Source organism: Ambystoma mexicanum, chromosome 4q, assembly GCF_040938575.1.
Source record: "Ambystoma mexicanum isolate Mex_15411 chromosome 4q, UKY_AmexF1_1, whole genome shotgun sequence".
Classification (NCBI taxonomy): Eukaryota; Metazoa; Chordata; class Amphibia; order Caudata; family Ambystomatidae; genus Ambystoma; species Ambystoma mexicanum.
The window spans coordinates 841655810-841671407 of record NC_090928.1 but is presented as its reverse complement, the minus strand read 5'-3'; the positions used below and the strand labels follow the sequence as shown (position 1 = coordinate 841671407).

The following is a 15598-nucleotide window of genomic DNA, read 5'->3' as shown; positions in this document are numbered from 1 at the left end:
CTTCCACATCGGGCCCATGTTCCAGAAGATGGTCCTAGAGAACTACCCAGCCCCGAAAACCTTTCTTGGAGTCAATGGTGCTCTTTCCGCTCCGATACCATTTGGCTGTGGGACCAGGCAGGGATGCCTGTTGTCCCTATTACTTTTTGCCATGGTGATGGAGACGTTTGCCCAGAGGATCAGAGCCAACCCCAACATCAAAGGCCCTCAGATCGGCTGTACCCAACACAAAGTAGCCCTTTATGCAGACAATGTCCTGCTTACCCATGCAGAACCCGCGCTCCCTGCGCCACGCACTGGCAGAAATGGCCACTACAGGAAAGTTACGGGCTTCTCCATTAACTATCACAAGTCAGTGGCTTTGGCCTAGCCTGTCACCTGGCGACTGAGAGGCCCTCTCCTCACTATGCCCGGTACAATGGAAAGAAAAAGCAATTCGCTACTTGCGAGTCCACATCCCAGCAGACCCAAAATCGGTTTATTAAGCAAACTTCCCCCCACTCTTTCCGTGAACTAGAAAAAGACCTGAAGAGGTGGGCGATGCAGGAAATCTCCCTGATAGGGCGCATCATAGCGAGCAAGATGAATCTCCTTCCCATATTTCTATATGCATGCTCTCGGCCCTATACAAATGCTTTTCGGGAGACTTCCTTATCTCCAAAACCTGAGCTATGGCCCAATGGGAGGCGGATCTAGGGCATGCGCTAACCGACCAGATCTGGGTGGACATTTGGTCACAAACTCATTCAGCGTCCTCTTGCATCACAAACCGAGAATGTGCATACAAACTCTTACTACGTTGGTACTACCCCCTCGAAGGTTTCATCATATAAACCGGCTCGGAGCCCTGCCTGTTGCAGACTATGTGGACAGCCAGGCTCCTTCTACCATATGTGGTGGTCGTGCCCAAAGGTTCAACTTTTTTGGTCACAGTGCGTAACCATATTCGCAGACATCACCCAGAAGGCAATCCCACTCGAACCTGAACCAATCCTTCTGGGGGACCCGGTCCCGGGATGCTACCCAAGATCGGGAAGAAAAGCTACACTCCTGACTCAATGCCTCCTGGCAGCGCAGATTGTGATGGCCCGCACATGGAAGACCCCTGAGGGTCCGCTGGTGGCATTGTGGTGGGGGAAGATGTGGGACGTTCTGATTGCAGAGAAGATGACGGCGGCCAGAGCCGGGACTCTGCATCGTTTGCAGGACACTTGGGCCCCATTCCTAGACTATAACCGGAAGTTCCCAGCCCTAACCTACCTATGCCGGAACACCGCAAGAATTCTGGAAGGGACAGAAAGGAACCGAGCGGAAGAAAAAACATAGGGGGGATGGGTGGAGGGGTAGGAAGGTTTGAGGGGTTGACTGCCATGCACTGATTTTACTTGTAATGTATTCACTCTGATCTGTTGCAAAAATAAACTGTTAAAAAAAAAAAAACGAATGCGAAAGTGACGCCACAAATCTAATTCTTAAATGCTCCATTTACTTTGCTGCCACCTGTGTAAAGGATGCAAAAGTACTTGATTTTATGAGTATTGGAACAGTGTTCCAGAGAGATCGTAGAGCAACAGTGAATGGCGAAGGAGTATTAGCAAGTCAAACCTGTGTTGTAAATGCGTGAAGACCAGCTATTGACAAAGCTAGTTAGAGGTGGTGGCTGTGTCGTATAAGAGGCCCAGTTAGCGGCTCAGACTAGATTAAGAGCTCTGCTGAGAACCTGGACACTTTGAGTTAAGCAGATGAGGAGATGCCAGCCAGTACCACATGTCCAGATTGTGGTTGCATCGACGAGGCTGCCAGCCCAAGCCAAATAATATTGCAAATCCTTGAGAACCTAGGTCGGGGGAAATCCTACCATTAAGCACCTTGATGGTCAGGAAATACCTGTCTGCAAAACACCCAGAGATACCCCTATGGCAAGAGTTGTACGACTCATGTATTTTCTAGGTAACAGCAGAGAAACCCCAATCTTGCTCAGGTAGGCTATTCTTGTCCCTGTATCATTCAGGAAACACCACAAAGCATAGACCAAGCGACAGATCAAGTCACTCAGTCTCTTGGTCTTAGATTTTTAGATCATTGCCTTGGGTGCTGACGCTCGGGGAATTTTGAGATTTAGATCAGCGAATTGGACTTTTGATTCAGGCAATCTGGCTCTTTAGAATAGTGTTCCATTTGATTTCATTACCATCCTGACACATTGCTAGTAAACCTTCCTCCTCAGTAATCTCGCAGTAGGCATTCCTCCATCCCCACTGTCCCCAATGAAACCAAGTTTTTGAAACCTCTTGCCTTTTCTTTTTGTTCTGTTGCATCCACTTGTGACAGTACATACTTTGCAAATATGGTTCACAGAGCTCCGTGGTCCATAGATACGGGGAACTATGACGTGATTGAGTAAGGAGTCTGACATGGTGGTATCATTCAAAATGAGGAGGAAAACCTATTTCTCCCCAATCCTAGAGGGGTTTTCCCCACCTCAAAACGGGATAACTTGGGTGCTCATCAGGATATAAGTCAAAAGAAACCAATATATCGTCCTTTGTCCAATTCTACTACTCTATCCCTACCACTAACAAATAAACCAAGAGGAAAAGGGCTCAATGAACTTCTAATCCAAGCCACCAGACCAGGAGAAATTACTCCCTTCTCCTGGTGAAACACTCCAATCTTCGGATGGTTTAACAGTCTCTTGCAATAGGGTATGATTTACCAAAAATGCTTAAACCAGGAGAATGACTCCCTTCTCCTTGTCTATCTGGGCGTCTGTCCCTTGATAGTCCTTTGGACAAGTCTTTAGAAGTCTCTTTAGTTCGTCCCAAGGATTTGTGAACAGGGTTGAGACTTGATCAACTCTTCTTGTTGCTGGAGGTTTGTCAGGACTTTTTATATCTTGACTATTGGGGAGATTACTCCCTGACAGTTCTTGGTTTTTGTCTTATCTTTCACATATGCTGGAATTCTCACTGTGACAAAGGGGGTTTACTCCCGAGTCACTATTGAGATTTATGGTTTATAGTTTCACCACTTTAGATGTGGGAGATTGCTCCAGAGAAATACTTGGCTCTTGGTTTCCTGAGCATCACTACTTTTGGAATCACTACTTTCTTGGGGCTACTGTGACAAGGGAAATTACTCCTGAGGAATACATCATGTTCAGTAGCTTTCTTGGGGCCTACTGTGACGAGGAACATTGCTCCTGAGGAATCTTGGCTCTTGGTTTTCTGAGTATCAATACTGTGATGAGATTACTCCTGAGGAATGCTTGACTCTTGCAGCTCTGTGTATCCCTACTGTGACGAGGGAGATCAATCCCGAGGAATACTTCAGGTTCAGTAGCTTTCTTGGGGCTACTGTGACGAGGGTGATTACTCTTGAAACTGTCTTTAAGGTTAGTAGCTTTCTTGGGGGTTATTGTGGCGAGGGAGATTACACCTGAGGAATACTTCAGGTTCAGTAGCTTTCTTGGGGTTATTGTGACAAGGCAAATTACTCCTGAGGAATACTTCAGGTTCAGTAGCTTTCTTGGGGTTACTGTAATGAGGGCTATTGCTCCTGAGGCTTCTATTGAGCTCCCCCAAACCCTTACCGGGTCAACCGCAGCCCACCTTTAGCTTGTTTTTGGAGCAACTGCATTGCTGGTTCTTCCTAGGGTTCTGGGATTCGGTTGTTCTTCCCGACCACGGCTGCTTCTTATTTCTCTGCTCCCCGCTGCTCCGCTCTGGGTCTTTGGCCCATCTGTTCCGGCATCGTCGTAGGACTGAACGGTCCACCTCGCTGAGGTCACGCCACCAAAGTTCTTCTTCCAACTGATGGACACGTTGGCTCTCTTGCCTTCCTTCGAGTGCTCTGCCGACCAGGGCACGGTATCTTCTCTGGCAAGGATAAGTTGTGGCAGCTTGCTTCCCTGCTCCCAGGTGAGCTTCCTGGGGTTTCCAGCATTTATGCCGGATTCTGTCTTCTTCTAGTCCTTCCAATCTCTTTATACTTTGTAGCTGCTTCCTCCCCAGCGGACTGTCAGTCTTTCTTTTGTCTTTGTGGATTGATCCCCATTCTTCTTGCCCTCTTCTTCGTCTCAGTATGGTCGGCTACTAACCAACAAGCACTATATGGAATTTCTGTTCTTCTTCCTCTCAGTATTTGTAAGGAGTGTATGTGTGAGTGGTGCACCGTCACACTAATAAACAGACTTGAGATAACTTAGACAGGTGAGAGGGTGTAGGAATGTCCTTTAGGAGGTTATCCGTGAGGTCCTTAAAGGAAAGTGAGTCTTTCCCCCAGACGGGAGTCTCTTCCTATGAGGTCAGGTTATTACCACCAATCGGGGGTCTATTGGCTGGCGTACTCACCTCCCTAGCCTAGTAGGGAATGGCGCTCCTCTGGGGAGAATTGAGGAGAACCTGTGAATCCTCACAGAACACAAAGTGGAATAATGCAAATCAGCTATATTTTTTGCCCATTTCCAAAATATGGTCTGCTCTGGATTCTTCATGGTCAGTGGTACATGGGGAAGCCATACTTGTTGGCAGGTTTTACCATGGATAATTAACAAACTTCAGAAATGTACATTTTTAAAAGGTCGTATTTTCCTCCTATAGGCTTAAAATCTACGTCCCTCTTAATTCAACCATGGATGGATATGGGGGTAAAAGACTAGATTTACTGCAACCACATCATTAATGTTTCTCCATGGCAACTCTTATTTAATCAGGTGTGCATGTGCCAGGAATGAGGGACAGTAAAGCTGTCCAAAATGCATTTTCTGTGTTCCTGCTGCAAGTGTCTCGTCGCCTTTATTCGCCCTTTATACATTCATTGCAAGATCCTTAATGTAGAAGGCCTATCCATCTGCAGCTAGGACATTCACCCCAAATTGTTCCTTGATCCGTCTAATTCCTTTACCAGTACTTTCCCTTTTGGGGGAATCAATTAGCAATTTGGTTGAACCTCTTTACTCTACTTAAAGGAATGTTTTTAAGAAAGAAATGTCATTTTCTCTTGCAATTTTCCCTTTGCCCACCAGCATCACCTGTTTTATTTGGGCATTGATGTGATGACCTATTTCATCTACAGTATGACCCAAAGACAAAATGTGTTTGTTTTCTGATTATCCTTCCTCTGCATGCAAGTAAGTATCAAAAGCATTGGTTGCTGAAACCTTGTGTCTTTTGTTTTAGAAGGGTGTAGCAAGGGGGGATCCGTACCTCCTGTGGGTGTCGACCGTCATGTTTGCAGATTAAAAGAGGCTTCAGTAGATTCCGTATCCTATATAATAAAAGGCCAGATATGTTTGTCTGATGTCGTCATGCCCACTTTGCCTGTGGTCGCTGTTAGAGGGAGCTGTTGCCTTAGGAAACCATTAACATGAATAACAACCAATTACAATCAAATATACCACATAATGTATCAACAGTCTGAAAATGTCTTTCCTTACGCACCTTGGCCCATGTACACAGGCTTTGATACTTGTCTTGTGTATTTGGATGTTGTCTTCAGGGCAAACTCCTGGTTAGTATTCAGGGGTTTGGTCCGTATGCTCCAAGAATGTTTTCTACACTCGGACAAGTCTGCCTTTAAAGCATCAGAAGTTAAAAAGGTAAAATGTGTAAATGATGTCCAATACTTTTTTTGTAGTTATTCTTTAACACATTCCTAGGAGTGTGGAGAGTGGGCACCTGCGCATACAACTTCATACATGTTTCTTAACATCGTGACTCTTGGTCCAAGGAGCTGAAATGATCTAGAACAGAGGCCCACTTCATGGAACCCAAGCAGCCCCGATTAATCTTCAAATCACAGTCTATTTGGAGTAAATAGCAAAGTTTAGGTGATTATTGGGGATGTGCTGATTTATGTAGCACTTCATGTGACTCCACTCCTAAGTGCTGTAATAGTCGAGGGCCCTATTATTACCCACTCATGCTACTCAGTGTTTCAACCTCTTGAAGATGAATGTATCCCTTTTCCCAATTGGGGTATCAAACCAATGTCGCACTATGTCGCCACATTCCCAAGGTGAGCGCCTTGTGCTCTCGCTTCCCACCGGGTCCTTCTTTTGCTTGTTGATGGGACACTTCACTTGTCAATTATTTATTTTGAGTACTACACAGCAAAGGGTTTGGATTTTGATGCTTCTGTTTTATGTTTGTTGCCATTGGTTTTTAGGATGTGGTCAGATAGTCCAGGAGTGTGGTGGCATTTGTGTCTAGGTAGCTGCTGGATGGGGCGAGTGTGATCAGATCTTGTTTTAGTATGGTGCTAGGGGAAGTCGCTAAAGAGGTGAAGATTTGGTGTATCCTTGAAAAGAACATTTTAGTTAAAATTGTGTAATGACTTGTGTACATGTGGTTAAAATGTCCAAATGGACCTTATCGATGATGATTGCACAGTTGGTGAGAACTTACCTGCCCATTTATGGTTGCTTACATAAGGTCAGGTGACTGTCAAACAGGAGGTCTGCAAATATGTTAAGTTATTTTTGTACATTGATGCTAAATTCGAATCGTAGTTTGTGACAATCTTCTGATTTCCAATTTAACTTTCACCTGTTTGAGAGCTTCAGTATCATGGAATTAGTAAGGGGTTAATGTTGTTTAGTATGGTTCATATGAGAGTTCACAAAAATGATGCATTTCTCTTTTGCCTACCATGATACCATTAATCGGTCTGACCTCACAAATGTGTAATGTCAATTTTTATGATTGTTTTAGATCAAATCTCAGGCACTTGAAAACGAAGCCAAAGACTGCCGGCATCGAACAGAAGAATGGTACGTTTCTTTTTTTTTGTATATTTAAATCATAGGCAAACATATCAAGGTTTGTCCAGTAAATACTCTAAACAATAACAAGTGCACCTACATGAAATATGGTGCCATACAGGCGTGTGAACATAGCACTTAGCTAGGCCTATATAGACATTAATAATGGTGGTGATTAAGAGTCTGCATGAAGTGGTAATAGACAAGAGCACTGAGAGGACGGATAGGGCGTAGACCTAAAGAGTTGCATTGGTCCATGTCAAAGCTGCTTCACTTCGTAGCCGCCAAATATTCTTGCAAGGGAGTCCAAATGTCTTTGGGCCTGCACGATGCTACTATGGTAGATACAATTCTTCCTTATCAGAAGTGTAAATGAGATCACGCAGCCACTCCGTATGCGTCAGGGAGGTCTTAGACTTGATGGGGCACACACCTTTTGGCGACCACACAAGCTACATTGAAGAATCATCTGGCCACCACCAACACCTTGCCTATGTCCCCCAAGAGATACTTAACAGGGTCCATTGTGTGGTGGGGGGGAATCTCCAGCATCTCGTGGAGGATAGCAGCAGCTTTACCCCAGAAACAGGCAATACCCGTGCAGTGCCAGAACATGTGCATAGTATCAGCCAGAGAGTAACCACATTTCAGGCATTCATGAGACTTATCCCAGGAGAAATTAGCGAGTTTCGCAGGTGTATAGTGAGGCGGATTTAAAAGCTTAAACATTAGTCTATGCCGAACACACAGAGATACCTCTTTAGTAAGCACACAGCATTTCTGCCATTGCACATCCGTAAATTGGATGCCTAAGTCTCGTTCCCATTTCTGTCGCATAGTGTTCTTCATGGGCTGGGCGTTCAGTACCAGACTATATAGTCTGGACACCAGCCGCCTGGGTTCTACACACGTGACTATAGCATCAATGAGCGTATGAGTTTCAGGCTCATGTGGGAACAGTCGCCATAGGCGTTTGACAGCGGCCCTCAGCCTGTAATATTGCATTATGATAATGGGGCTGCTACCAAGCTTGGCCATAAAGTCATCGAGGGACAAAACAGCCCGCCTGGGAAAAGGTCACCCGACACTAATCCAGCACCATCGCCCCAGGATTTCTCTAGGTCAACATCAAAGGTGGGGGCTAGCGCTGGAAAGTTTGAGAGGGATATTTCTATGGTAGAGAACCGTGAGCTCCAGTCTATGGAATAGCCTGGCCCAGGCCCAGGGGTTGACGGTCGTCCGCACTGGATCAAAAGTACAGGAGTCAAGTGTATTTGATGCTAAATATGACTGCTCCGAAGTTAGCAGGAGATGCCCTTTATCTTTCAAGCATCACATGCACAGCTTCAGGGCCCTGTAAGTACCAATGAGCCTGAGAGACCAGGTATTATAGCTCTACATCTCGGGCGGCCAGTCCCCCTCGGTCATACGGCTCTGAGAGCTTCTCGCAACTCATTCTGGCAGCGCCAGACCCCCCATAAGTATCCCACCACCATGGAACGTATAGATGAAACAAAGACCATGGTCGGCCAGAAGGGAATATCACAGAAAAAATATAGTAACTTTGAGAGGGCAATCATTTTCAACAAGGACAACCTACTGTATAGGGATAGTGGCAATGTATCCCATATTTTAATCTTGGCCTCCAAGTGATGTACTCGGCATAGTTATCCACATATAGCGTACGCTGCTGTCGCAAAACCCAAATACTGAGGTATTTAAATCGCATAGCAACCCAGTGGAACCTCAATAGATCTGTCATCGGAGGTGTTGCATCTGTGCGGGGGAACAGCTCAGATTTAGCCTTATTAACGCTATACCTAGAGTGTTTGGTAAAAGTCTGTGCTTTGCGCATCATTGGGCCAAGATTAACCTCAGGGTTCCGGACATAGCAGCGTGTACAATGATATAACCGGAGGCAACCCTGACATCCAAAGTCCTCTGTGCCCGTGTCCATCTCTCATAACCACAGCAAGCGGCAGTATTGTCAGCGCAAATAGCATGGGGGACAAGGGGCACACCTGGCGCTTCCCCCTATGCAAGGATATGGTAGAGGATATCTTAGCATTGGTCCTCACCCTGGCCACCAGCCACAAATAAAGAAGCTGGATATGTCCCTTCGAAAGCCCGGCCCCTAATTTAAATTGCTGCAGGAACCTCAGCAAGTATTGACAGGGCACAGTACAAGGCTTTCTCGCCGTCCAAAGATTCTACCACCGCCCTAGCCCGCTGTTCGATCTGGGAAATAATGCCAAAAAGCTGTAGATCTTGTCGAGATCATTCCTGATTAGTCAGGATATACTAAGTGGCCATAAAGGGAAGGAGTCTGGACGCCAAGACCTTCGCAAATATCTTTGCATCTGTATTTAATAATGATAGCAGCCGATTATGATGTGAACTCATTCGGCAGCTTCCCAGGCTTCACCAAGACCGTGATTATTGCCTCGCGCATAGACTGTGGGAAGACCCCATTTTCGAGAGACTCCTACCACACCTGTAACACATGTGGAGCAAGAAACGCACTGTAATCCTTATATAGTTGAACCCCAACCCCATCTGACCCAGCAGCCTTACCGGACGCCAGAGCAGCAATGGCACTAGCTATTTCATCCACAGTGATTTGGGCATCCAGCGCCAGAACCGCCACCTCTGGGAGTGCAGGTAGGTCAATGCCCTCCAAGTTCTGAGTTAGCTCCTCGTCAGTACTAGAGTCTCTACAGGAATACAGGGATTGATAATACGCCTGAACTCTGCATCAATGTCATCATCCGAAGTCACAGTAGCCCCGGAGTGCGTGGTAATGGCTGTGATGACACGACAGGAGAAGTCCATATTAACTGCCCTAGCCAGAGCCCTCCCTGGCCTATCTGCCTCGCCATAACGACGACTGAGGACTGGCTGATTAATGTACAGTACCTCCCTGTCTGCTAGGTCATGGAATTCATTCTCGAGGTGTCTAATCTGCCCCTCAAGCTTGCGCAGTTCTGCCGGTGTCCTAAGGGTTCCAGCAGTCAGCAACAGCATTTCTCCCCTTACAACAACTTTAAAAGTTTCCCATACAGTGGAGTACAGTGCTAAAGATCCCACATTGGTGTTAAAACATTTTTGGGTCCCAAGATCCTTCTTCAAGGCAATGTCAAAGGCAATCTCGTTCTATATTTGGAAGAGGAAACCCCCAAGTGTCGCCAGAGCTACCCTCACGGCACCTATCAAAGCAGGGGTAAATGTCCCTACCACACTTCAGAAAATATTACCAAGCAGCGCAATTATGGGTACTCTAGGAATGGCTGGGGGAAGACCAACAAACGATATGGGTACCTCAAGATAGGGCGGTTGCCAGATCTCCGTTGGAGGACATTCTAGGGAAACCTAAGCAACATAGACACCCAAATCTCTGTATTAGCGAGGTCATGAAAACCACACTGGAAGCTTGGGACGAGCAAACGCGGAGGGGCGTCATAACCACACTGGAAGCTCCCTTCACACCCATTTGTCGGAACCCCCAATTCCCGCCGGGATTGGAACGTGGGGCCTTTGAGAAATGGGAAGCCGCAGGGTGCACAAAAATCGGGGAAATGTTCCAAGATTACAAAATAAGATAATTCAAAGATTGTAAAACTATACTGAACCTTCAGAGGCGGACAGGTACAAGTATGAGCAGCTTAGACATTGGCTGGTGACACCAGAGGTCAATCAAGCTGCTACACGGGACCTACCTCCATTTGAAAGGTTCTTGTTAACCAACTCTGGATCCAAGAAGTTAGTTTCCTCTCTTTATAACTTTATCAACACACAGGATGAAGAAGTTAAATGGGCCTACATGATTAGATGGGGGAGAACGCTTGGGGAAGAGATTCCAAAACAGCAGTGGGTGGAGTTATAGACTAGCATACCAAAACTGACCCGGTCAGTGCAAACTAGGGAAATGTGGCTAAAAATAGTTACCCAATGGCACTACACACTGGAAGGGCTCCACACTATGTATCCGGAATCTTCCAATCGCTGCTGGAGGGGATGCTCAGAGGCAGGTACGTGGAAGCACATATGGTGGTCACTGCCAAGGGATCAAAGGATTCTGGTCTGAAGTGAAGACAGAGATGAAAAAGATGTTCCCAGAGGTGGAACAGTCGGGGGAGAAAGTTTGGCTCTGCGGAATGAAAGACCAACAGGCCAAGAAATATAACTGGGCACAATGGAGGAGTTTTATGGGTTTAGTCATAGCGGCATGGGTGGCAATTGCCCAAAACTGGAAAAAGCAAGACCCACCTCTACTATATGCATGGCTTCAGAAGGTCTGGTCACAATTGATCATGGAAAAGATTACACATATTTTACAAGGCTCAAACGATTCTTTCACAAAGGAATGGGGGGGGGCGGTTGGAATACCTACAATTGGACTATATGGAACAATGGTGCCCGTATTATATCAGAGTAACAGACATATTTAGTTCATAGCCTGCGTGCGTGAGAAAAGGCCAAGAACAGTACGATCGGAGAATGGTCAGCAAACGTGCACAGAGGAAGAGAGCACCCATGCAACCTCCCCTTCAGTTGTTATGGACACAAGTCAATAATCGATCCTTGACATAGAAATGTGAACTGTGGAGTAATGTGTATATTCTCTCACCATGGGGTGCAGCCCTCTGCAGATGTCCGACAAGTGTAATTGTAGCATGATTTGCGAGAGGGCTTGCGCCGCTAGGGTGAGAGGTTGGAGGGTGGGGGCAGCAGTGAAACGATCCATGGTAGGGTCCAGTATCAAATTCATGCCCACCCCCCCCCCGGCCTCCCCACAACACCACAGGTACCTCCAATATGCCCAATTAGTATATCCGCAAGAGCCCAGTAAAAACTAGGGTTGTCAATGTTTGGGCCATAAGAGTTGACCAGGATTAGGTCATCCCCATCCAATCTTCCCTTTTTTCTACTACATATCTCCCCTGCGGATAGACATGGCTTCCATCCACAATGAACAACACTGAGGGGTGTATCAAAGTCAGCACACCCCCAGGCCTGGGAGGAGTAGGACGTATAGTATCTTTGTCAGCCCCATCTTGGGGCAAATACTTGTGCACTGGGCCCAAGGCGTGTGTTTTCTGGAGAAGGAGAACTTTAGGGGAATGGTTTTCTAGGAAGAAAGTTTACTTTCTTTTCACAAAAAGAAGAAAACAACGTACACTTTTAAGAAAATACTAATGCTCGGGATTTTTCCAAGTCGGTATATTTTTTAATACGAGTTAAAATTAAAAGAATACTTTTGAGAATATAATGATTGCAAGAAAACATTGTTATACTACAAAGCATAGTTTCGATGTTTAGTTCGACTGTCACATTCCATCAAAGCTTTCAGATTGCCTTCATCGATCTGTACTTGAATTGTGAAGTCCAAGTTCTGTGTGGTAAAATCTAATGCACTTTTGTTCCTCTTTGCTTTTGTATCGAAGCGCATGGCGTTCAGATTTTGAGAATTAAGGTCTCCTTTCACGTTGAAATGCAACACTTCGTCATCCGCATCTGTTCATACCATAAACGCTGGCATGCTGCTCTGTATCACTGGCAGTGCAAATGGGCAAACTGGTGCCTCGCGATTGTCCCAGAATATGGTTTTTACTGTTCCATTACTGAATGTTATCCTCCAGTTCTGGTTAAAGAACTCAACTGGAAGATTGTGTCCATGGCACACACACATCCGAATGACGTAACTGTGTAAAGTTGGGAAGGCAAAAATCTATGTCAGTACCCAATTGGAAAAATATGTTGGACAATAAATCAACATGTTAATTACATTTTCTTTAAAATTAACATTTATGATGTACACTCTTTGCGTCAACTTGAATATCAATGCAGCACATCGTTAATCATGAAGCATACAATTGCATAAATATTATGTAACATGTTACTTACATTATTTACTGATTTTCCATTCTAGCAATGTAAGGTTGAATGACAGTCTTCTTCAAAAGCTCTTATGAATAGAAACATACATTTTGTACGTTATATTTAATTATTGTGAATTTTATCATTTCTTTGTGGTTACTCACCACATTGCGTCCTTGAAAATGTTAGTACGAGGGATTCAGGGACAAATAACTAAGAGTCCCTGTATTGAGTGGTCACGTTGCCAAAGCAAGGTTTAATTTTTGGGAACAAATAGCACAAACATAAACATTATTTCCCAGTTTCAATTGCAAGCTGTGCAGAGAAAATAAGAACATGATTGTACTCTTTAAAAGAAGCACATATTGTCTTTGTTATTTAATATAAATAAACACATTCTTAATCTAACCTTGTTTAATTATTTTTATAATTTGCATGTGCAAGACTACATGCAGACATGGGAGTGTTCATGTGGTTGGCTAATTTTACAAAGCAAATACATTATCTAATTTATTTTGGTAAAATAAATAACGACTAACTTTTTTAAACCCAATTCAAACAGTGCTATGCAGTAACAATGACAATTTATCCATGGTTTTATGCGAGTTTGATACAATAGTAACCAGTGGCATCACAAGCGCAGTCCTCTGCGGGGGCTGCTTGGTGTCCCTCTGCAAAGACAATTACGTTGCTGTATGAGCAGGAGCACACCAGAAAGAGGTGCTTATGTTAGGTTATGTTGTGATTTATACCATGCACCACTGCCATTTGAATAGTTTCCAGGTACCCTGTCCCACCCTGCTCTGGCCCACTGCAGCCTGGAGCAGTGCAGGACATGGACACCACACAGCGCTGTATGTTCAGAGCTGCCCTGAGGCATGGGCACAATGTGCGGCTGACCAGCTTACTGTGGCATGATTTATATTTTTCTGGTCATGTATGGTAAGGTTTGTCATGGATGCCCAGAAGGGAAGCCGCCGCGCAGCAGTGCTAGTGGGGCTGCACTCTCTATGTGTAAGGGTCTGGTCTGGCTAGGTGGTGATGCGTACTATAATTTGTTTTAAACCAAGCATGGCGTGCGCTGTTGCTTGGCTACAGCGTGGTTGGTGGGCAGCCTTGTGAAGATTTCTCAACAAATGCCATTTTATCTTAATATAAGGTTGGATGAACGCCTCACTATCTCTACCCTGATGAGGATTTCCCTGTCTGACAGGAACTAAAGGAAACATTCTAACAAAGGATATCTGTCCCTCACACTTACACATACCTCAAATAAATAAGGATATACATGGCAATTCCAAACGAACCATAATGATTCAATGTGTCGCCACAGTCTCTCTTTGTAATCTGGGCAAATTCCCCTTCCCCAAGTTCAAACTTGGTTCTGTTTCACAGTTCAAGAAAAGAAAACAAGGAAAACCTCATTTGTAACAATATTTAACCACAGTTTGTTTCCACTTCAACTCATCAATAGAAAGTTCTGACTCGGTTTTCTGTTGCTTCAACTTGTCAACAGAAAGTTCCAACTCAAGTTAGTATAGTTTCAACCTGTCAACAAAGTTCAAACTCAGTAAATAGGTTATTTCCCTTACTTGAACAATTCTTCAGTTTATCAATAGCAACAATAATTGTCTTGTTCAGGATAATTTGACACAAATGCCTTTAGCAGCTTCAACTTGTTAATAAAAAGTTCCAACTCAATTTGGTTTATCTTTAGCCTCACCACCAACATAAATTGCGTCTTGGTCAGGATGATTTGCCAAAGATGATTTTAGCATCAGATTCTACATAAATTGTATTTGTTATTACCCCTTTTTAATCACTTCTTCTACTTCAACCTGGTTTACTCACATGCCAGGCCCACTCCTCCAATAAGTTGCAGTCCAGGTATACTCACCTGCCTGAGCAGCATTTCACAACCACAAATGCTTTTAAGGTTGACATCACTAGATAAATGTTTCACTGCTGCTTCACATTGCTCAACAAATTGTAGCTTTAATACTCCCAAAACTCCCAACAATTCTTCAGGGAAAACAAGATTTACATTAGTACTCTTTGACACTCTTCTAAAAGTAATGCTCCTCCCCTTCTGGATCTCTTTTCCCAGAAGGGCACTCTTGTTTCCCCACTCCACAAGTAACCAATGCCTGATGGGAAAAGTCTCTTTTACTTCTCTTGACTTGGATAATGTGAGTTTATACTAACTTTCACCACAGGTTGTGCAACGTATGAGAAACAAGTGTCCCTGTTTATGAATCTTCTACTAGCCCACTGCCACTTTTGGTAACTTCTGCTAAATTGTAACGGCCTTGGTTTGGCTCTCTTGGCTTGGGCAATGATTGTAAATCCTCCCTTTTAACAGTGTTTCCCCTTTACGTTGTTTGTGTTTCTTTAGACTCACACTGGTAATATTAGTCTTTTGACTTTTGTATAATGTGGTTTTGCTGCTTTTTTGGTATTTTGGTATTTAAAATGACTTTGAAAATCACTTGCACTCGCACACAAGTGCTGCTTTTGCTTTGTTTCAGTAGCCGCAAGATTCAAAAGTGCTTTTCAAGTCACTTTCATTCACTCGCCAAACACTTGCCTTGTATACATGAGCTGGGAAGGAGCGCTCTGGGGTCACACTCAGGCTGTGAACTCACTGGGTAAGATGTGCTGTTCTCTTCCTCTCGCCGCTTGCAGGATGTTTTTCCTGTGGCTTCTAACAATTCAGCAAACTTATTCTTTTAGTTTGCCACCTCCCCACCACCTGCTAATGCAGCCCTCCTTGCTCCTTAGGTTCTCTGCTGCACGCCAACCTCCATATACGGCCTCCGGGATGGGAAAGTTTCCCTCGCCTTTGCTTCCTGCTGCGCGACCTCTGCACTTCAGGATTTGAGGCACAGACCCACTCAGGACCGCCAGTTGCTCCCTGCCACACAATGGTCAAGTAGCCGGTCAAGTGGCACAGCGAGT

General features: G+C 44.8%; 1 protein-coding gene across 2 annotated transcripts in view; it reads left to right on the top strand.

The window, feature by feature from the left end:
* The window catches only part of PPP1R21 (protein phosphatase 1 regulatory subunit 21), a 1307116-nt gene that overhangs the window by 257664 nt on the left and 1033854 nt on the right, over positions 1-15598 (top strand). For both annotated transcript variants that reach the window (XM_069608410.1, XM_069608409.1), the window contains one exon: positions 6714-6772. In XM_069608410.1, the coding sequence (XP_069464511.1) occupies positions 6714-6772 (59 nt within the window). The remainder of the gene's footprint in view (positions 1-6713; positions 6773-15598) is intronic.